This window comes from Hippopotamus amphibius, chromosome 2 (assembly GCF_030028045.1).
Source record: "Hippopotamus amphibius kiboko isolate mHipAmp2 chromosome 2, mHipAmp2.hap2, whole genome shotgun sequence".
Taxonomy (NCBI): domain Eukaryota; kingdom Metazoa; phylum Chordata; class Mammalia; order Artiodactyla; family Hippopotamidae; genus Hippopotamus; species Hippopotamus amphibius.
In genome coordinates this window covers 35,637,892-35,662,842 of record NC_080187.1, presented here as the reverse complement: position 1 = coordinate 35,662,842, position 24,951 = coordinate 35,637,892, and the positions used below count along the sequence as shown (strand labels likewise).

At 44.5% G+C, this 24,951-nt stretch overlaps 1 protein-coding gene across 1 annotated transcript in view; it reads left to right on the top strand.

Annotated features, from left to right (window-relative positions):
- Positions 1–24,951, top strand: part of LOC130844310 (stimulated by retinoic acid gene 6 protein-like) — a 55,022-nt gene that overhangs the window by 2,762 nt on the left and 27,309 nt on the right. Inside the window, 3 exon segments of the mRNA XM_057720617.1 lie at positions 17,389–17,464; positions 19,793–19,893; positions 22,381–22,511. Coding sequence (XP_057576600.1) covers positions 17,389–17,464; positions 19,793–19,893; positions 22,381–22,511 — 308 coding nt within the window.

The window sequence follows — 24,951 nt, the reverse complement described above, 5'->3', positions numbered from 1 at the left end:
CTGTATCTACAAGTGTGTATTATAGTTTCTACTGAAACATAATTTTTCTAAAATCACCCTTATTTCTATCAAAGATAGCCAAATGAAGACTAATTTGTTCACACAATGTCTAATTTCAATAAACTTGACCCAATTATTTGCATAAGTGTGACAAGAATAGCAATTGACTATACAGGCTCTTTTAAATCTTTGCTGGCTTTTCATAAGGAATTTCAGACTGAACTATTAAAAGCATCTTGAGGCCAGGAAGCGAAGTCAAAGACTTTCCATCAGACTTTGCCTATAATGCTTATAGATTTGGGTTAATTCCTCTTTTCTTGAGGTCCCCCAAGTATCTGGTACCTGCCAGGAAGTGACTTTCCTTACTCACCTGGTAAGACTGTCAGGAACCCTGAAAGCAAGGTACCAGGCTGTTTTTCCAAGGGGCTTTATTGATTCTATAAAGTCAACCTTAATTACTTAAAGCTGTCTTATCTGATTCTATGAATTTTCTCAAATCTGACATTCCAACCAAAGCTTTGATAATATAACCAATGTTTCCAATTGTGTGCTGTGACAAGAACAGATTCTAATTAACTTATGCAAATAAATATTTTGTTGTAAAGAACATTTACTAACCTTCCAAGTTCTGGAGGGATCAGGTAGAGAGAAAGTAATTGTTTCATCCTTATTCACAAAGGTACACTTTATCAAATTGCACTAAGTCATAGGTAGCTTAAGAGAAAAAGTTTCCTTAACATTAAAGAAAGAAATCGGGAAAAACAAAACATTAGAGAACCAACCATGTTTCAGACAAAAAGTTATACAAATTATAATCATCCTCATCAGTTCATTCAGTCTGTTATTAATTCTTGTTCTGCTTGAATCCAGTTTTTTCATCAGTTCTGGAGATTCTTACTCAATTCAGTTTTATGATTTTAACATTGTCAGAAATCTGTGCTTGCCAGAGGTCTTTCCCTGAATCTCCTTGAAGTTGAAGCACACTTGCACATACTTCTGCAAAAGCATCAGAGTAAAACAGTAACTTCTGTAAATGACAAAGACTGAAAAATGGCCATGGTTAAAGATTTGATTAGAGTTCATTACAATGTGATTGACAAAGAAATTTGGTTATCTCTGTAACAGATAATATTTTAAGATTATAACTAAAATTATGACTGATTAACATTATACCAGACATATCAGAATTTTAGGAATTTCATACAATTTCTGGAATACTTATATACCTATATAAATACTACATAAAGAAGGTTTAGTGTTACTTCTTAGACAATGCTTCCCGTGTAATTTAACACATCAATAAGCCTCTATCTCTCTGTTTTTAAGGAGAAAAATTCTTTTGAGATGTTCCAGGGGCTCTCTGGAAAATCCCAAAGTTACTTCCATGTCGAAAAACTTTAGTTAGAGTTTGATTTGTGGAAGTTTGCCAAGAATATCAAAAAGTTTGGACACAACTAAATAAGAATCACGTTATGAAACAATACATAGTTATCTATTTAACCAAAATGACAATAAAAGATTTTAAAGGCAAATAGAGATGGTTACATAGTTGTGAGCAAAACTTAGCTCTTTTAATATTGAAATGATTCAGTTCTCTTAAATAAAGACCTTATTAAGACAACATGAAGCACAGGAAATTGTTTTGATAAAACACAGAAGCTTTGCTTTCTAGACAGAATACTTAAGAGGTAAAGAAAAACCTTTCACAACTTCTTATCAGGAGAAGATCAATAGTCCAATAAAACTTTGTCCTTTTAACAGATGAAAGAAAATTAAGTCCCAGTTTTACGTAAGTGCACTTCTGATATTAAGGCTTATTTTGAAAACACTTATAATAACAATTCAATTTTAGCCAGCTTGGTTACACAATGTAAAATTCTCTTTTTCTCCCTCTTCAACTTTCTATATACATTTAGTTTGTCCTTTTTTTTCCACCTTCCCATTCTGAAACAACCAGCTTTACTTTAGGATAAAATCACTTTCATGTCCTTCAGCAGAAATGCATCTCCATACATCATATCTTTTCTTAGGCAAAATTCATCTTACTTTCCTTGCATACAGAGTTGTTTCCCTTATTATTTCTAGTAGTTTTAATTACATATATTAATTAGAATTCTTAACACTTAGCAACCTTAACTTCTAGTGAAAACTAAGAAGTAAGCAGTTGTGAACTGTTACACCAGAATTCTGTAGACTGGCAGATTTATGAATACATTTCATAATTTTGAAGCATACACTTTTTCCTAGTACAGTCTTTCAATGTGGCACAAAATAACTTTACTAATAAACCCAAATATTTTTAGTTTCTCTGTAATAAGATAAGAATCAGTAAACCCTATGTTCAGTAATTAATGTTTCACTGTTTCGTCTTATTTGGAAATGATCTAAGTATTCCATTATTTAACTTAGCTTAGCAAAAACTAAGATTTCAAGTTACCAGAAAGATTTTGGCAGCTATTTTTAGTTGGAATACCATGCACATATTTATTGCTGGAAAGTTCACCTAAAAACTCTTGTCCCACTTACATCGATCTAAATCACTTCCTCCCAACAATTATGTTTAGACTATTCACAAAAACCTAAATGAGACATTAGACAAAGTCAGCCATCATCCCAAGCTATTTTCCTTGGTGACAAATTTTGCATCAGAGATAATATGTTATCTGTATATTTATGAGAGTTTTAGAATACCCAGTCCTTACAAATACTTGTCCTTCAACCCAAATAAATAGAGCTCTTTTACACATTAATTTCAGCAGTACCACCCAGAGGTAGAGAAATATCACATGTGTACAACATGCATGTATAAACATACATAAACATACAGACAGATGCAAACAGAGACCTTATAGCTATTGTTTTAAAATTTTAGCCATGAGTCACATACAGTAATACAAAACTCACTAGCTTATAAAAGAACAGTTGGATTCAAACTGTTTTGGGAGTTCTCACCTGCTCAAGTGGCTAAAGCTTTTTACTAATAGTTGTGGGAGGACATTTAAGATTTTTCATTAGTCCAGTTTCCAAATAGTTCTTTTTTTTTCTGCTTCTGATGAGAAACTTCTCCCAAAAGTTTGCTTTTCAAAGAATGCTTCTTAGGTCCCAGAGAAAATGGAGGTAGAAAATCTGCATCACAAAGGCACAGAGAAAGTACTCAAGTTTTCTCCAAGGAGTTTTGGGGTATATTTGCCTATTATCAGAGGTCTAGAGTAATTACTATTTAAAATTGTCCTTTTTCTTAAGCACAGTACAGCTCTGTTTCTGGCATCCCAGTATCTAGAAGCATTTTGAGATGAAGAGGGGAGATTTGGGGATTGATAAGGCTAGGTGGACTTTGGGTTGCTTCTAGAGATGCATTTCTGGTTTTGTAGAGATTTGCAAGACAAAGACAATTGTTTTCAATTTCAAAGTTGGGTTGTAACCTGAATATCAAGAGACTGACCCAGCTGTCCAACTAAACTTGCTGTTTTATGTAAGGGTGATTTCCTACTAAGATGAAGATCAAAAGAGTTCTACATTCAAGAGCTTCAGTGTTTAATAGACTTAAAAAGTCTATCTAAGGTGTTTTAAACAAAGGCCTTATTTCTAAGTGCGCGTTCAGCCTTGGGCCAGTTCACCTTAGCGGGGAAGCCTAAGGGCCTGGGACAAATTCTGGCTGTCTGATTCCTCTGTGAGGTGGCGGGTGGCCCCGTCTGGCTTGTGTGATAACTACATTTATAATCACGGGTGGGAAGAATATCCCTTAGCAGGCAATCCAGGTTTCTGTGAGTGGGGCTGTGAATGGTCTTCCCAAGCCCTCTGTAAGTTTGATAGGATCTTCTGAAAGCAGAGGTAAGAGGGCTTTGTAATTGAGAAGATCTGTATTTACTTCATCTCTCTGAAACCTTTATCCTTGAAGTTGGAATAACAGTCCATGCCGCATAGGTTGTGAAAACATTGAGATAATAATTGTAAAGACCATACATAGGCCAATGTCCAGCATGTGATAAACCTTCAATGAACGATAGCTATTATTATTGTTATTTTATGAAGTGGAAAGAAATGAAAGTGAATGTTGCTTTATTGGACAGTTAAGAATGGTAGGGAGCAGAAAAATGAGCTTTTGTCTTCTTCAGTCACCAGTTTTTTGCATGGTAACTCTGTCTGACCGTGTCAGACGTGTGAAAACACTCCCATACACTCCCTCTGAAAGGAGGCTACCTCCCAGGTGCAGACTATTCTGCTCTGTGCAGTAAGCTCAAAACTGAGTGGGTGAGGTCAAGGCAAAGGAAAATAAACAGAGATCTGGTCACACAGAGGAGGAAACAGGCAGGCACTGGGAGAAGATGGAATAAAGACAGGCCAGACACAGAAGGTCAATCAGTATCTCATCTTGGGCTTCCCTGGTGGCGCAGTGGTTAAGAATCCGCCTGCCAGTGCAGGGGACACGGGTTCGAGCCCTGGTTTAGGGAAGATCCCACATGCCGCAGAGTAACTAAGCCCGTGCACCACAACTACTGAGCCTGTGCTCTAGAGCCCATGAGCCACAACTACTGAGCCCATGTGCCACAACTACTAAAGCCCGCACGCCTAGAGCCCATACTCTGCAACAAGAGAAGCCACCACAATGAGAGGCCCATGCAGCGCAACAAAGAGTAGGCCCGCCTCACCGCAACTAGAGAAAGCCTGTGTGCAGCAACAAAGACCCAACACAGCCAATAAATAAATAAATAAGTAAATAAATATATTTTTTAAAAAAATCTCATCTTAAAATGAGCACCTGTGGGGACTTCCCTGGCAGTCCAGTGGTTACAGTGACTAAGACTCCGCCCTTCCAATGCAAGGGGTGCGGATTGGATCCCTGGTCGGGGAACTAAGATCCCACATGCCAAACAGTGCCAAAAAAAAAGAAAAAAGAAAATTAGCATCTGTGTTTGAATCCCACTGTGGACAAGTGACAGGCTCCCTCTGACCTGCGCTTTCTGAGGATCCATTGAGACCCTGGGGATGAGAGTGCTTTATAAACTGTAGAGCACTGTTATTTCCTGCAGTGCCCTGCTCAGAACAGGGGAAGATCTCCCAGCCCCTCTGCCCTGGGGGAGAGCTCTGTTCCCAACTTGACTGAACTGATTCTGTCTCTCTGAGTCAGTTAAGCAGCGGGTGGTGGAGCCAGGCACCCAGCCAGGGTGTCCTGCTCCTTGGTACTGTGGCTCCTATGTCTCTCCATGATGCCAGTCCCCTGCCTCCCCTGCCCAGGAGGGGCCCCCGGGTCTGCTGGGGGCCAGGCTGCTGCTTGGAATCCTCCCACCTCGTGGAATAGCATCTGTGGGAGGCCGTCGTAGGGAAGGTGGAAGCAGGCCTGAGGACCAGCAAGCATGGTGCTTCTCAGTTAACCAAGCACCATTCATACACATTTTCTAATGATCTAGGGAAGTAGATCACACCCATTCTACAGATGAAGCAATCAAGGCTTCAGGAGGAGAAATGATTCACCCCAGGTTGTAAGGTCTCTGACTCCAAATCCTAGGCTTCTCCTCTGGGCAGCTCTGAGGACCTACGAGGGCATGAAAACCCACCTATACATGCTGTCTGATGGAGGTTACTAACCAGAGCTGAGAATTCCTACCTGTAAAGTGAGGTCCAAATGGATGGGAGTAGTCAGGGCAAAGGAGATGAAAACAGATGTGGACACACAGAGAAGACAGAGGCCCTGGGGGAAAAAATGCAATCAAAACAGGATGTCAATGTGTCTTTCACTGTAGAACTTCCCCTGATTTTCAGAGAGTCACTGAAAGTGACAGGGACAAACCAATAGGCAATAAGAGAGAGAAGCACAGAAAGACATATGGAACCTTCTGGGAAGGCTGTCAGAGGGAAGCCTGAGGGGGATGGAGGAGCTGGGAAGAAAACAGAAGGGACTGTCAGCAATGTGGCAGCCTACATGGGTTCTGTGATAGTCGTGGACTTCATTTTATTTTAAAAACTTAAACTTTTTATTAATGATGTGTACATATTTATACAAGAGAAGAGCGAATAGTATAAAGAACCCCCTATTCCCATGACCCAGCTCCAACAGTGGTCAACACATGGCCAGTCTCCTGGACGCCCCCACCCACCTCCCCTCCTCAGACAGCCTGCCATTTCATCATGGATTTCATCTTGAGAGGGAGTTTGCTTTCCCCCACAGCATTCTTAAAGCCATGCATGCACCAATGACCTGCACACACATCCGCTCTCAAATCTTCACAAGTCCCTGCGATTCTCACGTCTTTGTGCCGAGAGAACTCACATTGTCCTAGCCGTGGGAACAGAAAATTTCACTGAAGAGTCGTGGAAGGTGACAGCTGGAAATTACATACATGGTCATCCGCATTGCCAGGGTTCAAGTCCTGGCTCCATCACTCACTGGCTGGGTGAGCTTGGACGAGTTTCCTCATCTTCTGTTGCCTCAGTTTTCTCATCTGTGAAATGGGGTGATGATAGTACCTCTCAGAGGCCTGTTGTGAAGCTGAAATTAGTTAATAAAAGCATAACCCTTAAGGTATAGCTTGGTGCACAGTGGGCTCTTGAGAGACGTTAACTTTCTATCTATCCATTTAGGAAACATTAGTGGGCACCTGCTGTTGCCACATGTTGGGCCAGAAGCTGTGCACATGAGAAGAATGAGGACGGTCCCTGCCCCCAAGGAGCTCCCCATCCAGTGGGGGACACAGATGCATGAAAAGACTTTTCCACACAGTGGGCTGGCTGCTGCGACTGTGGGCTGAGTCCCAAGCAGTCCAACCTTCTCAATTCACAAGTGACCAAACTGAGACCACGGGCCCCCCTGAGCTAAAGGAGCCACGCACTTAGCAGTAGAACCGAGTGGCCTCAAAGTGGTTTTTCCTGGCCAGGCATCTTTACGTGAGAGCCCCAGAGGAGGCCGGTGGCTCTGGAGGACAGCAGGGCCATTCTGGGCAAGAGTGCTGTGCTCGCAACCCTTCCCCCCCCCGCCACCCGCGGCATGGAGCAGGACACTGGTCACAGTGCTCTGGCTATTGGTTAACCAGGTGAAGGACTTCAGTCCACTGTGTGGGCAGGGGCCCAGGGCGGGGGAGTCCCAGACACCCCCTCACCTAGCAGGAGGCCAGGAATGCCAGGCCAGCTGCTCGTGACGTGCACTGGATTGAGGCTGGGGAGGTGCTCAGTCTGGAGAGGGCCGTCCCAGAGGCTCTGGGGACAGAGGAGCAGATGGGGTCTGGCACGTGAGGAGGTAGAAACAGCCAGTGAGAGTCCCCTTCCAGCTCAACAAAGGAAAATCCTTTTCTTTGGTCCAAAAGCAGGGAATGGATGGGGAAGGTCCATACTGCCTAAGCACCAAGGTGGGCGCTGGACTCTTACTGTGTCTAACCCTCGCGGCAGCCTGCAAGGGAGTATTAGATCCGTTTTCAGGATGAGACGAGTAAGGCCCAGAGAGGGGCAAGGCCGCTCACGGGCACACAGCTGATGGTGGGTGGCGTGGGGCTCACTCCCCGGTCCAGCGCTTTTCCCTCTGGGCCCCCCGACTCGGTGAGGTGGAAGGGGCGTCCCTGGAGGGAGAGGATTCCCACCACTGGAAGTGCCCAGATGAGGCTTTGTGGCCGCCCGTGTGTGGGGGACTGGGGGAGGGTCCTGGGGGCATTCACACCACCCATGGCCTTGGGTCCCAGAGCCTTTGAGTGACCAGGTGGGGAGTCTGTGAGTCCGTGGCCAGGGGTGGACCGGCGTGTCTCACATCACAGATGGGGACAGGGTGCAGCTCAGCTGTGTGCTCGCCCAGCACGCAGAGTACACAGTTGTCTCCCTCTCTCCCTCCCACGTCCTCCCCTTCCTTCTCCCCTTTTCACTCATTCATTCAGCACTTACTTGGATTTGTTATGCGTCTGGTCCCGAGTCAGAAACTGGGGGTGGGGTTGGGTGGGGGATGGTGGGAGTTCAAAATTGAATGAAGCACATTTCTTGCTTTTGAAAAGCCCAGTCTAAAAGTGAGAGACTAGGCATGAAAAATGCACCTGTAGCAAGAAGCAGACGGAATGTGCGCCAGAAGGCACCGCAGGCTCCGTCTGGGGGAGGGCGGAGGGGCCTTTCCAGGCGACTCTGGCATCAGGGGGTGAGCAAAGAGGCGAGTGCAGCCGCTCCAGAAAGGCGGTAGGGCCTGAGCTAACGGTTCCAAATGGCCTCACCTGCTGTCTCTCCATCAGAGCAAGGCCTCGTGTTTGGGGAAAGCTGCAGTGCAAAGACCAATACTTGCTGAAGGTGTCAGGAGTCAGAGGCCTTCAGGGGTGCACAGCCCCTACCCTAGCAGTCAACTCATAGGCAAGTCTTTTTTTTTCCAAACAGCTGGTTGATACCCATTAGTGGGTTGTAAAATTAGTTTTGTGTTTATGACCAGCATTTTACAAAATGGGATGGAAAGAACAAAATGAATAGAGTTGAATCGAATTAAAGGTACCAGAGACCATATTAAGGGTATTGTTTTATGAAAACTTGTTTTGCGAACACATATATCTGAACTAGGTTATGGCTATAATGTGTATTTGACTTGTAGTCAAAAAACATAAAAACACTGATCTGGTCCAACCCCCTCATACTGCAGAGCTTTGGGAGAAGAGCATAGGGCGAGGCACTGGCCCCCTCCTGTATTCTCTCTACTAAACTTGTCTTTCCCCTAACGCATAGTTTATATTGACGTAGGTCTCCAAACTTAGCCATCCTCATTCCTGACCACGCCCAGAGCCAGGGTCTCATCTGCCCAGTGCTGTGCCAGGAAATGTGTAGTAACTGGCTCCCTGAAAAAACTATGCATATATGTACATAAGTTTAATATAAATTGTACTGATAGAATAGATTATCACACACAATTTACAAACAATAAAATATACATTGATCTTTCCTGCCGATTGCACAGAGCCAAGTAAACCTCACAGAACGCTTTCATTGATTTTTCCCAAACTCTTGTGTCTGTAGCCAACCTGCCGTTGACCCGTGAGCATATTTTTGACATGAATGTTGGTTGATATTTTTATTGACATTAATGAGTAAGACAAACATTAAACAGTGGAGACAAGGTGTAAGTCAGAACTTCACTCATTTGTCAATTGCTGGAAACTACTTTTTGGATAAATGGGATAAGAGTTTTAAATTCTAGAAGAATATTTCCTTTTTTTTTTTTTTTTTTTTGCTATTCACGATGTAATGGCTACAAACATAACATGTGTTTAAATTTAATCTACCTTCTTAACATTTTCTTTGTTACTTTCTAGACAGTCTGCAGAACAGTAAACCAAAGCCTGGTTTGTAGTGCTCTCTCATTTCCCTGGTGTAAGTACTCCCAGCATGGCTGATTTCAAGCTAAGGACGCGACATGGAGGTGTGAAGAGAGGCACGGTAGTAGCACAAACCATAACACAGAGTTTTCATTGTTCAGATATAACAGATGTAAATAACCTCTAGAGAATAAATCATAGCAAAAGGTAGCAAAGTAATTAGGAAGTGATGGGTTCTGAGGCTTTACTACCTTTCTTTTTAATAACTTATTTAATTATACATTTGTATAATTTAATTTTTACCAATGGTGATGTTTAACAACTGGCTTGCAAAATTCCTGATAATGTGACAGTCCCAAGCGGGCCAAGTCAGCCTGAGCACACTGTTACATCCACCTCCAGCTCAAAGGCAGGGCCGCGGGGAAGCTGTGTGTTAGAGGATTGAGAGGATTCACAAAGACAGGGCGGGGCTGGCCCAGGATCAGACACCCCAGCGCACAGGCTGCTGCACTGCTGGAGGCAACCCATGGATGGGCACGCGTGCGTGCGTGCACGTACACACTCACGCCACACACACCCCCTCCTCCTTCCCAACCCTTCTCTGCACTCAGCAGTGAGAACCAGATCAGTGTCCTGCTTACTGAGCCCCTTGAGCTGGACCTGAAGTAGGCCTGGGCTTCGTCATGTTTTCTGCTTACTGGCCCTCTCTGGGCCTCGACTTCCTGAGGGAAGTTCCCATGGAATTTAACAGACGTGCCCTGATCCTGTCTGTGCCAGGCGCTGGGCTGGACTTGGGATCAGAGATGAGTCAGCCACAGCCCAGAAGGTCAGCAAACCCTAGGAGCTCCAAGGAGCCACGTGAGCCAGCAGTGGGGGCTGGGAGGATGGTGACATGCAGGGGACCTTGCCTCCTAGCCTCACCACCTCTTGGGCACGTTAGGAAACCTTTTCTGGCTTCAGTTCCTCATTTTGAAAAGGAGGTAATACAGTCTACTTCACAAGATTCTTCTAAAGATTAAATAAGATAGTGTAAAATAGCAGGATTCCTAGGACATAGTGACACACAATAAAGTCACATCAATCAATAAAAGCTATCATTGGGACTTCCCTGGTGGTCCGGTTGTTAAGACTCCATGCTTCCAATGTAGGAGGCTCAGGTTCGATCCTTGGTCAGGGAACTAAGATCCCACGTGCTGCGCAGTGCAGCCAAAAAATGTTTTTAAAAAAAGCTATTATCAGCCAAAGCAATCTTGAGAAGGAAAAATGGAGTTGGTGGAATCAGGCTTCCTGACTTCAAACTATACTACAAGGCCATAGTGATCAAGACAGTATGGTACTGGCACAAAAATAGAAAGGAAGATCAATGGAATAGAATAGAGAACTCAGAAGTAAGCCCAAACACATATGGGCACCTTATCTTTGACAAAGGAGGCACGAATATACAATGGAAAAAAGACAGCCTCTTCAATAAGTGGTGCTGGGAAAATTGGACAGCTACATGTAAAAGAATGAAATTAGAACACTTCCTAACACCATACACAAAAATAAACTCCAAATGGATTAAAGACCTACATGTAAGGCCAAACACTATAAAACTCCTAGAGGAAAACATAGGCAGAACACTCTTTGACATCCATCAAAGCAAGATCCTTTTTGACCCACCTCCTAGAATCATGGAAATAAAATCAAGAATAAACAAATGGGACCTCATGAAACTTAAAAGCTTTTGCACAGCAAAAGAAACCATAAACAAGACTAAAAGGCAACCCTCAGAATGGGAAAAAATAATTGCCTATGAAACAACGGACAAAGGATTAACCTCCAAAATATACAAGCAGCTCATGAAGCTTAATACCAAAAAAGCAAATAACCCAATCCACAAATGGGCAGAAGACCTAAGTAGACATTTCTTCAAAGAAGACATACAGATGGCTAACAAACACATGAAAAGATGCTCAACATCACTAATCATCAGAGAAACGCAAGTCAAAGCCACAATGAGGTATCACCTCACACCAATCAGAATGGCCATCATCACAAAGTCTGGAAACCACAAATGTTGGAGAGGGTGTGGAGAAAAGGGAACTCTCCTGCACTGTTGGTGGGACTGTAAGTTGGTCCAGCCACTATGGAAAACAATTTGGAGGTTCCTTAAAAAACTACAAATAGAACTACCATATGATCCAGTAATCCCACTCCTGGGCATATACCCAAAGAAAACCATAATCCCAAAAGAAACTTGTACCATCATGTTTATTGCAGCACTATTTACAATAGCCAGGACATGGAAGCAACCTAAATGCCCATCAACAAATGAATGGATACAGAAGATGTGGCATATATATACAATGGAATATTACTCAGCTATAAAAAGGGATGAGATGGAGCTATATGTCATGAGGTGGATAGAACTACAATCTGTCATACACAGTGAAGTAAGTCAGAAAGAGAAGGACAAATATTGTATGCTAACTCACATATACGGAATCTAAAAATGGTACTGATGAACTCAGTGACAAGAACAAGGATGCAGATACAGAGAATGGACTGGAGAACTCGAGGTATGGGAGGGGGCGGGGGGTGAAGGGGAAACTGAGACGAAGCGAGAGAGTAGCACAGACACATATATACTACCAACTGTAAAATAGTCAGTGGGAAGTTGATGTATAACAAAGGGAGTCCAACTCGAGGATGGAAGATGCCTTAGAGGACTGGGGCGGGGAGGGTGGGGGGGACTCGAGGTGGGGGAGTCAAGGAAGGGAGGGAATACGGGGATGTGTGTATAAAAACAGATGATTGAACTTGGTGTACCCCCGCCCCCCAAAAAAAGCTATTATGATATGTTTAATTTATGACTATAGAGTGGTAATGTTAGGACCAAAGGAAGCAGGATTGTGGGAACACAGAGACACCCCACCAACCCCAGCAGGCAGGCAGTGTGGGGGTGTTAGAGAAAGGAGTTGGAAATGCAGATGACTCTTGCTCTAGAGGCATCAGCTGTGTGTTATTGCTTGTTTCATCCTCATAGCTTTTATTTTTAATATTTATTTATTTATTTGTTCATTTATTTATTGACTGTGTTGGGTCTTTGTTGCTGTGTGCAGGCTTTCTCTAGTTGCGGTGAGTGGGGGCTACTCTTCGTTGTAGTGCATGGGCTTCTCTTGCTGTGGAGCACGGGCTCTAGGGGTGCAGGCTTCAGTAGTTGTGGCACATGGGCTCAATAGTTGTGGCTCGCAGGCTCTAGAGCACAGGCTCAGTAGCTATGGCACATGGGCTTAGTTGCTCCGCGGCATGTGGGATCTTCCCAGACCAGGGATCAAACCCGTGTCCCCTGCATTGGCAGGCGGATTCCTGACCACTGCACCACCCGGGAAGTCCCTCCTCATAGCTTTTTATTTTCAATATTTTTTAAATAATGAAAGATTTGTAATTTATACCCTATCATAGAACAAATCTTTATTTTTTTCATTTTATGCGGATTCCTGGGCAACTTCCCTTCAGAAAGGTGTTTTATTGCTTTGGCATAAAATCCAGTCTTTTCCCTGATTATAAAAGCAACCCATTCATTCATTCATTCAATATGTGTTTATTGCTCTCTGCTTTGTGTCAAGCACTGTTCTAAGGAGCTCTCAAGCAATACATCTGTGTATTACCCTTGCAAAATTCAAGAAAATCATTTAAAAAAAGTAGAACAAACGCGAATCTTACTACTCAGAGATGACCACTCTTCACAACTTGGGATCATATTGTCTTATAATTTTTTTTCCACTTAACAGTGTATCATAAACACAGTTCCAAGCTATCATCAGGGGAAATCGGACTGTCTGCATTCGGGGGTGCTGTTTTGCTGCTGCCCTGTAAAAGCTGTTCACCCCTCAATAGATCTGCCCTTCCAGCCCTGGACACGCTAGGAAGCAGCATTAGTCTCAGAGACCAAGAAGAGGGTCTCAGTGGCCTTCTAACTTGGGTGGACTCCAGTGCCTGCTTCACCTGCTCACGGCTGGAGTGGAAGCATAGCTATGGACCCCTGGTTTAGAGAGCTACACTCTCCGCTCTCCCTGAGCGCACCTGTTTCTAGCTGCTGCCAGCCTATCTCTCAGCTCCGCCCTCCACGCAAAAGACAGGCCCAGCAGTGAATCTGTGCAGGCAGACTCACCCTGGCGAAAGAGTTCTGTGGGTCTGTATATCCTGACATGAGAAACCGCCTTTCTATATGAAATGAATTCCCTTTCCCTTATTGATTAAATGAAGAAATCAAGTTTTGGTCTGATCCCACTTTTGCTTGAAACTACAGGTATAAACACACATAATTATGGAAGGAGAAGGGGCTTTTAGTTACTACTTTATACATTTGTAAATATTTTGAATGTTTTACAAGGAACATATATTACATTTAAAATGTTATACACACGTATGAAGGAGGGAGGAACAGTGAGAATCTTAGCATTCTAGTACCTGTCTTCAGGCACCTCTCTGATTATTTCATTAGTGTATTTTTTAGAAGTAGAATTCCTAGAAATGGAGTTGCCGTATTTAAAGGTTCTTGGTATATACTGCAAAGTGAATCCTCAGAATGTTTACACCTCCTTATATTTCTGATTACCAGTAAATGAATACCAACTTGTCTTAACTTTCAGTAATGCTGGGTAGTGTTGTTAATAATTCCCACTTTGGTAGGTAAGACAGCATTTCATCTTAATTTCTCCTTTTATTACTAGTTGAAATTTTAGGAATTTATTGAATATTTGTATTTCTTATTTGTTGGTGGCTTACTATTCTTTGGACAGTTTTGTTCTCGTGGTGTTTTCATTGTAATCTTTATTTCATTATTTTCTCTTTCATTTTTTTCTCTCCCTGTAGTTTGCTGGAGTGATTGAATTTTCATTCCTTCATATACACTTTTTAATACATTGATTTACTTTCTATTTATATCCTTCTGGTCGCTAACTGTGGATTTTTAACATACTTAGACTTATATTTTACTTATAAAGCCCAGAAAGAAAAAATAGGTTTCTACGTCATCCTTCTGAACGTGCCAAGAACTTGGTCGTCATTTCACTTCCCTTGGTATCCACACCTGTTCCTACCCACCTCTCCTCCTTCCCACCTCTCCTCCTTCCCACCTCTCCTCCTTCCCACCTCTCCTCCTTCCCACCTCTCCTCCTTCCCACCTCTCCTCCTTCCCGTGTGGGCTATCATCTGGTGTCTCAACTCCAAATGGGCATTTCAAACATTTCAAACATTTCATTTCACAATAATTACTTATCTAGATATTTAGCAATATGTCTTCTTAATTTCTCTGTTTGTTACTACTTTTAAATTCTTCCCCTTCCTCCTAGATTTATTTTTCTTCTTACTTGAGAATTTCCTCCAGTATTTCTTTCAGATCAGGTCTTTTTGAGTCTTTGTGTTTCTGAAGTCCTGTGCTCAGGAGTAATGGGAAGTTTTTGCTAATTTCTTTGCTTTCTGTGGCTTTTTGCACCCTTCTGCTTCCTCCTAGGTTCATCTTCTTGTGGAGAATTTCCTTTACTCCTTATCTCAGAGAGGTTCTGTATTAACTTTGTTTCCTTAGGAGTAAACTCCTCTATCTGTTGAATTTTTGGCTCTCTTTTGTGGTGTAATCTTTCCTCATGTTCGATGGTTCTGGGTTGAGTGCTTGTCTTTGTGATGCAGGTTCCACTGGGATATTTGTTTGGGGATGGGTGGCAGCTGCTGCCACAGCTAATACTAAGGCGTGCTTTCAGTGCAGTGGGATGGAGGTGGGGTGTCCTGCTAGATGGGGTACCTCAGCAGCTGACCTACATCTGAAAAGCACCTGGACCTTCCAAGGTGCCACCTATGATCTGGGGCACTGCCTTTCTCTCTGTGACCCATGTATACTACTCCCAGAGTGGTCAACCCTGTTGCCCTTGCTGGTCAGCAGGGTGGGAGGACTCTTGGGTCTCTGTGAGACCCCAACTCATCATTCTGTGGTCTGTCGGCAGCCCCCGCCTGCATCCGCCTCTTGCATAGGAGTGTAGAGCACTTCTTCTGTGGTCATAGTCGGTAGCCACGCTGTCTGATGCTTCTTCTCTTTGATCAGCAAAAAAGAGAAAGTCCTAACTGCTCTCCATCATTCAGCGTCTTCTAGTAGTTTCTGTGTCCCTGATAGATTCCTTTCTTGTTTTCAAATATGGCTCGCTTCCTTCCTTCCTTCCCTCCTTCCTTCCTTCCTTCCTTCCTTCCTTCCTTCCTTCCTTCCTTCCTTCCTTCCTTCCTTCCTTCCTTCCTTCCTTTCTTTCTTTCTTTCTTTCTTTCTTTCTTTCTTTCTTTCTTTCTTTCTTTCTTTCTTTCTTTCTTTCTTTCTTTCTTGCTGCATTGGGTCTTCATTGCTGTGCGCAGACTTTCTCTAGTTGTGGCAAGCGGGGGCTACACTTCATTGCAGTGCGTGGACTTCTCAGTGTGGTGGCTTCTCTTGTTGCGGAGCATGGGATCTAGGCACGTGGGCTTCGGTAGTTGCCGCACGTGAGCTCAGTAGTTGTGGCTCACGGGCTCTGGAGCCCAGGCTCAGTAGCTGTGGCTCACAGGCTTAGTTGCTCCGCGGCATGTGGGATCTTCCCGGACCAGGGATGGAACCCATGTCCCCTGCACTGGCAGGTAGATTCTTAACCACTGTGCCACCAGGGAAGTCCCAGTTTTTTTTTCTTTCTTTAAAAAAAAATCTTTTCTGTTATTTTGAAGGGTTTTATAGGACAAGGAGACTGATGTATGTGCTCAATTTACCTTCCTAAAAACAGAATTCTAACTTTTATAGTTCTACCACATTCCTGACAGCATGAATCACCCCCATCTCCCCCCACCACTTCTAGGATGTCTCGTTCCTATGTTTAGACATCACCATGGAGTACTAGAGTTTAAAAAGTTTTCGAGGGAGTATGCTCATGGATTCCCAGAGGAGTGCTCTTCCCTGAGACTTCGAGGGAAAAGTGGGAGATGGCCGGGAAGGAAGCCCGGGGGATGACTAGATGGATGCTGCTGGAGTGGGGCCCAGAGTGAGCAAGGATCTGGAGGGTGAGCGCGTGCTGAGGTGGTGCAGTGCAAGTCAGAGCAGAGAGAGCAAAGTGTGACGGGAGCCCAGAAAGGAGCAGGTCCCTCTCAAAGAGAGGCCAGGAAACTGCTGTCATGTGTTCCAGACATGAGACCCCAGCAGCCCCTTCCTGCAGTCTGTGAGGTCTGGAGAGGACAGAGTCCACAGACTGTCGTCCAGGTGACCGCTGTCCTGCCCCAGTAGCCCAGCAGTGAATCAGGGTGAGCAGATGCTTCTTGACCTCTGGTTACGAAAAACCATGTCCAAAGGCTGGTTTCCTGTGAAGTCAGTGAAGCTTAAGTCTCAGGGCCCCTCACTTGCACAGGACCCTACCAAGGCTCTGGGAGGGTGGGAGGTAACTTGGTTAAGTGTTTACATGGTGATATGTTTTCCTTAAAATATGAAAAGATAAGATATTTTTGTAGTTTTATTTGAAAAGGACATCCAAATAATGTAAGCTTTGGGCTCCAAGGAACCTGAATCTGTCCTTGACTATGTCATCAAGAAACGGACGGGCTTCCTAGGTGGCGCAGTGGTTGAGAATCCGCCTGCCAATGCAGAGGACACGGGTTCGATCCCTGCTCCAGGAAGATCCCACATGCCACGGAGCAACTAAGCCCGTGTGCCAAAAAAAAAAAAAAAAAAAAAAAAAAAAAAAAAAAAAATTAAAAAAAAGGGCTTCCTAGGTGGCGCAGTGGTTAAGAATCCGCCTGACAATGCAGAGGTCACGGGTTCGATCCCAGCTCCAGGAAGATCCCACATGCCGCGGAGCAACTAAGCCCGTGTGCCAAAAAAAAAAAAAAAAAAAAGGAGTTAGATCCAGTTAGTAGGGCAGTTGTATAGATAATTAAGCTGGAGAAAGAGATATGAAAGAAGACTAATCCACTTAGGGAAGACACATCACAGGTGAGTGGCACTGACGCAGAAACTCATGTTAAAAAAGGTCAGATGATCTCAGTGGGCTCCAAGCCAAATCCCTGACAGTGATGCTCAAGGCTGAAGGGTCAATGACCACAGCAGTGACTGATGACGTGAATGTGTGTTGTGGTTGTTTTTCAGGATCAGGCAGCTAAATGGCACTTGCGCCACCTCAGTGAACATGGAGCTCTTCCTCCATTACTCCCTCATCCCATCGGTAAGTGAAGGCAGGGGAGGGCAGAGGAGGGAAGAGAAGGGGAGCTGGGCTGCTTCCATACACAGGCTCCCAGAGGGATCTGAATAGGTTGGCTGAGACTTGCTCTCTTACATTATGCACTAAAAACACAGGCAGAAGGCTTTGAAGGTCCCAAGAGTCAGGGACACTGACTTTTAGGGGAGTCAGAAAAGGCTTTTCTGAGGAAGCAGTGCTGGAGCTGAGGTCTGTTGGAAGATGTAATGAAGAACACTTCAGGCAGAGGGGAGAGCATGTGCAAGGGCTTTTGGGGGGTAGGGAGCATGGAGAGTGTGAGGAGCTGAGAAGGCTGGCGTGGCTGGAGTGGGGGATTGAGGTGAAGGTGTCTGGGGAGGTGGGCGGGGCCAGGTCCTGCATGAGGGAGTTTTGTCTTTGTTCTAAATACAATGGGAAGTAATTGGAGTGTTTCCGGTGCAAGGATGGTAGGATCAGATTTATGTGTTGAAATGATCACTCTGGTTGCAAGTGGGGATCAGGTTGCAGGCAGGTAAGAAAGGAGGCAGGAAGACCAGTTGGGAGGTGGTGGCAAGGGTCCAGGTCCTAGATGATGGCAGTCATCTCCATGCATTTGGGGCGTAAAATCAGCAGGACCTGGTAACAGGTTGGATAGAGAGGTGAGGGAGAGGGAGAGGTTGAGGATGACTCTTGGGTTTCTAACTTGCACAGCTGGAAAGATGGTGGTATCTGCCATTCACTTGTTAAGGAAAATTAGAGGAGATCCAAGTTTGGTGTGGATGAAGGGACAGGGCAGGGAAGAAAATCAGGAGTTCCATTTAAGACATACTGAATTTGAGAAGCATTCAACACATCAAAAAGAAATGCCAACTGGGACTTACCTGGTGGCACAATGGTTAAGAATCTGCCTGCCAGTGCAGGGGACATGGGTTCAGTCCCTGGTCTGGGAATATCCCACATGCCTGGGAGCAACTAAGCCCGTGCACCACAACTACTGAGCCCATGTGCCACAACTACTGAAGCCTATGTGCCTAGAGCCCTTCTCTGCAACAGCAGAGGCCACCTGAGAAGTCAGCACACCACAACGAGAGTAACCCTTGCTCGCCGCAACTAGAGAAAGCCCGTGCTCAGCAACAAAGACCCACAGCAATGAAGACCCAATGCAGTCAAAAAATAATAAATAAATAAATAAATAAATAAATAAAAAGAAATGCCAACTATGTAGTTGAACATATTTTTTGGACCAAGGCTGGCCTGAAGATTCAAGTTTGTTAGCCTTCTCTGTATTTGGTGGCTGTTGAAAACGTGCACATGGATGTGATCCCTGAGGAAGAGAAGAACAAGGAGTAAGAGGAGTGATCCTTGGACTGAACCATGAGGAGCTCCGCATCTACTGGCTGGGTAAGGAATGATCCAGCAAAGGAGACTGGGAAGTACTGGAAGAAAACCAGAAAAGCGTGGCTCATAGAAGCATAGGGAAGAGGGGGCTTCCCTGGTGGCACAGTGGTTAAGAATCTGCCTGCCAATGCAGGGGACAGGGGTTTGAGCTCTGGTCCAGGAAGATCTCACATGCCACAGAGCAACAAAGCCCATGTGCCACAACTACTGAGCCTGTGCTCTAGAGCCGGCGAGCCACAACTATTGAGCCCTTGAGCCACCACTACTGAAGCCCACGTGCCTAGAGCCTGTGCTCCACAACAAGAGAAACCACTGCAATGAGAAGCCAGCGCACTGCAACGGAAGAGTAGCCCCCACTCACGGCAACTAGAGAAAGCCCGTGCGTGGCAGTGAAGACCCAACGCAGCCAATAAATAAATAAATTTATGAAGAAAAAGAAGAAGCATAGGGAAGAGAGTATTTCTAAGAGGAGGAAGAGGTCAACACTGAATGCTGCTGAGAGGTCAAGAAGATTTGGGCTTAATGTTTACATTTGAATTGAGCGACAAGGTGGTAATTAATGCCTTTGTCTTCCATGTCATAGGAGAATATGACTGCATCTACAGGAATAAAAAGCAAAGAAGGATTTGCAACCTGAAAAGTTATTACCTGTTTTTTAAAGATGAGGACACTGAGGTTCAGAAAGTTTAAGTCTCCCTCCCAGCCAGTATGTGGGGGAGACTAGATTTGAACCCATGTCTGTTTCAGGGCAACACAAAGGAAAGCTCAGTACAAAACATTCTGGAAGCTCGAGGGTGCATGCAGCCAGCTCCCCAAGTCTGGAGTTTGAGTCCTAGACATTCTGAGTGCTCTGCTCACCCACACATTCTCCTTCAGCGAGGGCACCGAGGGGCTGAGGATGAATGTTCCCTCTGACAAACTCATCTTCTCTTCCTGTAGCTTTTCATCATTTTGGTCTTGTCCTTTCTCCAAAGACGAGAGCACCATAGACAGAGAGATGACGCTTCTTACCTCCTGGGGAACCGCTTCAGAATGATCATGTGAGTTGAGCCAAGGTCCATCACTACAGCTTGGGGTACTCTGTGTTTGGGGCCAACACGTTTGTAAGTCCAGGTTAATTCCCAGTTACCTCCCCACCCACCTCTACTCCACCATGGACAGCCCTGCCCCTCCCTACCCCAGCCCACCCAAGGCCCAGAGACTTCAGAACTGGCTTCCAAGACATTGCGTGCTCAGCACCCAGGGCTGCCCAGACATGCTTAAAACATCTCAAGGAGGCTCAGCTTGCTAGGGGAAAGGCCTTCCCACACTCAGCACCATGGATACCCCAGGAAGAAGAGGGGAGAGGGTTCCCTGTCACTGGCCCCAGCAAGCCTCCTTGTTGGGATGGAGGCATAAGTCATGCCCCAGGAGAGCTCGCTGGACCAGGGAGCTTTCAGGCCCTTTCTGGCTCTGCCATTCTGAATCTCTGCGCCCTTATCACATTTTTCCTTGAGTTCTAGTTGTTATATTTCTGCTTCATCATCCTCTAATGAATAATAATAATGATGATAGGTCAGCACACTGACTGTGGCCCAGGCACTGAACCATCTGCTTTGCCTGTACTACTAGGATGAACTCAGCATGGTGGAGGTTGTTTTCCTCGTGTAATGGGTGAGCAAACTCAGGCTCAGAGAAGTTGAGTCACTTGCCCAAGGCCACAGAGCTACCAAGTGACAAGCGCTTTAACCCAGGTCTGGTTGCTATTGGCTCTGATTCTCCCAGTGTCATACACTAAGCAGACTCAAGGGTGTGAACACACTGAGATCTCAGCCTTGGGCTCTGGAGAAGGAAGAGGAAGCCAGGACGTCAGGATGGAGGCTAGGAGTGACCTGGGCTTCGGGGTAAGAGAAATCCAACCACATTGTCCGTATACCATATACCAGCCTAGAGTAGCAGACATTCTGGATAGCAGCATTTAGAGCAGTTAGCCCCTCCAAAACTGCTAGGTCTAAGCCGCATTGGCTGAGGCACAGAGAGAGGCTGAGGCTGGTGGACAAAGAACTTCAGACTCTGCCCTGGGGTCGGCATGCAGGGCCTGGTGCAGGACGTTTAAAGTAAGATCTCTATTTGGATCATGTTAAACTGCTCTGCATTAAGTTGATAATGGCACACTTTGCTTGCTCTCTGGCCACTTTCTTATCAAAAGCCCTGCTTTCCTGAGTGGTTTTATCTCATCTTCTTCACCCATTAATAACCCTTCGCATGTGCCTGACACTCTACAGTTTATAAAGCAGTTCTTCATTTGCTGTCCACAGTGTCTCTGTGATGTGAGCAGAGCAGGGGTGTCATCTCATTTTAAAGATGGGGAGGCTGAGTCCCACATAGCGCTTAAGTACTACAGGTGAATTGATTAGAATTCAAATCAGTTCAACAAAACGCGTGTCCCCAAACGTGCAGTGAGCAGCTACTCTTTTCAATGTCCTGTGCTACGTTTCCACCTCAGAGAGGTTAATAGTTCACTACCACTTCTACATCAAAGACAGCAATTGCATTTGGGAAAAAGAGAAAGGCTTTCCTTAACAGAGTGCTGTTTGAAGTGGGCTTGATGAAAACTCAGGGTGGCAGGGAGGCCAGGGCACTGCAGGCGGTGACTTGGGAGTCAGGTTCTAACCAGTGATTAGAAGAAAGATATCCACTCAAGCTTGTTTACATAAAAGGAAAAGAAAGGATTTTGTTTTATAAAGTTACAGAGATCTCACAGAAACTGGCAAGGTTGGCCTCATGGGAACTGAAGCTCTTGAGATGGGTGTCTCCGGGAGACGGATTCTTTCTATTTTTGGCTCTTTGTGTTGCTGGGGTCCCTTCAGCACCATTTTACCATTTTCCTCTCTGCCATCTGACTTTATCATCTGACTTATGATCTCTGCTTCCCCCAAACTTCAGCAAGACTCAACTTGGCATGACTTTCCAGAACAGAATTTTAATAGCTAACTGGCTCCGGTCCTCAGAATCACAAATCCAAAATACAAGGCCAGGCATCTGATTGGTGCATCCAAAGTCAGGTGGTCACCCGTAGTCCAATCAGCTGTGGCCAGGAGGTGTGATCACATGCAACCAGCACAGCCAGTGATCCCAAACCTTCCCAGGGAGCTTGGAAAGGGGAACTCTCATAGACTATGGCGGGTGCAGGGCAGCTTCCCCCAACCTGTCTGGCACATACTCTTTGTCTTGGTGTCTCTAGTCCTACCGCTTGTGTCTCCTGTAGGTAAAACTCATCCCAGTTTGCTTGTTGTCATGACTGCGGGTGTCCTTGCTTATGTTCCCCAGACTTGGAGCTTCCCCAGGGCAAGGATTTTGTCTTCCTCACGTTGGTACCCTGAATCCATGCCTAGCCCCCAGAATGGCACAGAGGACCTCAAGATATGTCAGTTGAAATGAACAGTTTACTACTCAATAATCCCTCCCCAGAGTGGGATTGATACTTTGGAGATGAACTGTGAGAATGAGCTGCTTCTGGCCTCACGAGCTGTTTCTCTTATTCACAGACCTCTGGACTTCGTGGGCACTTTTAGTAACCGATGGTCCTATGGAGTCGCCTTTGGGGCCACAGCCAATAAGGTCATGTTCTTGTTCTCAGAAGGCTACCAGCCTCTGCAAGTCCCACAGTGGGCCCAAGGTACGTGAGCTGCCTCACACCTGCTGGGAATTTCGCCATGAAAATTCTTGCTCTTGGAGACTGCATCTCTGGGATCAGGGGATAAACTTTGTTGAACTGTCAATGTTCTTCTCAACTTGTTACTTGCCCAAGGTCAATGCCGAGCCCCCAAAAGTCTAAAGCTTGTTTGTGGGGATTTTCTCTCAGTTAGATTCAGAGGTTTTTTAGACAGAGTAGAACAAAGGCTCAGAAAATAGGTTCCCTGTCACCAACCCTAAAAACCTCTCCTGAGCCATAGCCATGACTGCCTTCTTGATATCAGTAAGCCCTCGGGTACTTCCTCAGAGAACAGTGTTTACTTCTCTGGCCATTGATCTGAGGCCTCTCTCTTCCCCGTGCCCTGTGCTCCCCCTACAGGTTCAACCATTCCTAATCCAGTGACCCCCCCAAACCTCTCCTGTCCAGCTCGGTGCTCTCTCCTGGGTTCCAAGCCAGTTTTTAGTGCAAATGAAAGCCAAAATTATACACCTCTTAGAAATGTACAAGTTACATTTTGGCAGGTGTTTACATCTATGAAATCGTCACCACAGTCATGATAATGAACCCCAGAAGTTAACTTTTTCCCCTTTGTGCTCTCTCCTTTCCACCCCATCCAGTCACCAGCTCCATCCCCAGGCAGTAATATAAATGGAATCGTACAGAATGCTCTAGGGCTTTTTTTGGGGGGGGGGAGTCTGTTTTCTCTCGCACAGCATAGTTATTTTGAGATTCATACATGTTTAATGTGTATCAGAAACCATTCCTTTTTCATTTCTGAGTCTACCGTATGGAGAGACCACAGTTTGTTTATCCATTCACCTGTTGATAGACATTTGATTTATTTTCAGTTTTTGGCTGTTACAAATAAAGCTGCTGTAAGCATTATACCTCTTTGTATGTTTCCGTTTTTCTTGGGTAAACACCTATGAGTGGAATGTCTGGATTATTAAGGTCATGTAGTAGATTATACTTTTAAAGAAACTGTCAGACTGTTTTCCAAAATGATGGTTCCATTTTATTATAGATCACCACACTCAGTGTGTGAGAGTTCAAGTTCCTCTGTGTCTGTGACAACACATAGTCAGTCTCTTTAATTTTAGCCATTCTAAGAGGCGTGTAGTGGTATCTCACTGTGGTTTCCGTGTGCAGTTTTGTAATGACGGATGATGTGGAGCATGTTTTCATGTGCTTATTTGCTATGCCTGTACCTTCTTTGGTAAAGCATTTGTTCAAATTATTTGCCTATTTTAAAATATTGGGGATTTTTTGTTTTCTTCTTATTGAGTTTTGAGAGTTCTTCATACACTCTGTATACAAGTCCTTTATGAGATGTATAAATTGCAAATACTTTCCCTGTCTGTGGCTTGTAGTTTCTTTTGAAACACTGATGTTTTAAATTTTGACGAAATCTAATTTTTTCATATTTTCTTTTATGGATCATGTGTGTGATATATAAGAAATCTTTGCCTAAGCTAAGGTGACTTAGATTTTCTTCTTCTTTTTTTTTTTTAAGTTTTATAGTCTCACAGTGTTTCGCATTTAGGTCTATGGTACATTTTGAGTTGAATATAGTGTGAGGTATGGATTGAATTCCTTTTTTTTTTTTTTTTTTTTTTTGCCTTTGGCTATCCATTTCTTCCAGCACTACTGTTGTTACAAAAACCCATCCTTTGCCCACTAAATTGCCTTTGCACCTCTGTTGAAAATCAGTTGGCCCATGTGTGTGGGTCTACTTCTGGTCTGTCCATTGTGTTCCATTGACCTGTAATGTGTGAAGGTTCCAATTTCTCCACATCCTGGCCAACACTTGTTATTTTCATTTTTTTTTAAATTATAGCCATCTTAGTGGGGGTGAAGTAGTATCTGATTGTTGTCTTGATTTGTGTTTCCTTGGAGACTAATGATGTTGAGCACCTGGCTGGGCCAGAACGTCCTTTCTTGCTTCGTGGTTCAAGGGTTCCTCTTCTGTTTTTACAGAGTGATTATATATATGCACCCTCATCACAACCTCATATTTCCTTCCACTTTTGTCTGGACCCCCTATTTCCCAGCTTCTAATGTTCTTATCCTTCTCATTTTGGATTCTCACTGCCAGTAGTTTCTCCTTCACGTGGGGCTTGTCCTGGGATGGGACCTGGATATTTAGCATAGTGAGTTCATGGGCCCCAACAGCTCCAGCATCTTCAGACCTACTAACACCTTACTAAGGTCTGCTGATTCTCACCTATGAATCGAGGCCTTCAGCACCGTGCCTATTTTCAGCTGTCATTTCAGCTTTAATTTCCTGTGAATATCTGTCAGCAATTTTGGATTCTTCTGTTCTCGGGTTTCCAAAGATCCTATTGTCTGCTTCCTCTTAATCAGATGTTGATATCAAATGGGTCCTGTGACTTAGATTTGTTGTAGATATTTGTGAGTTTTT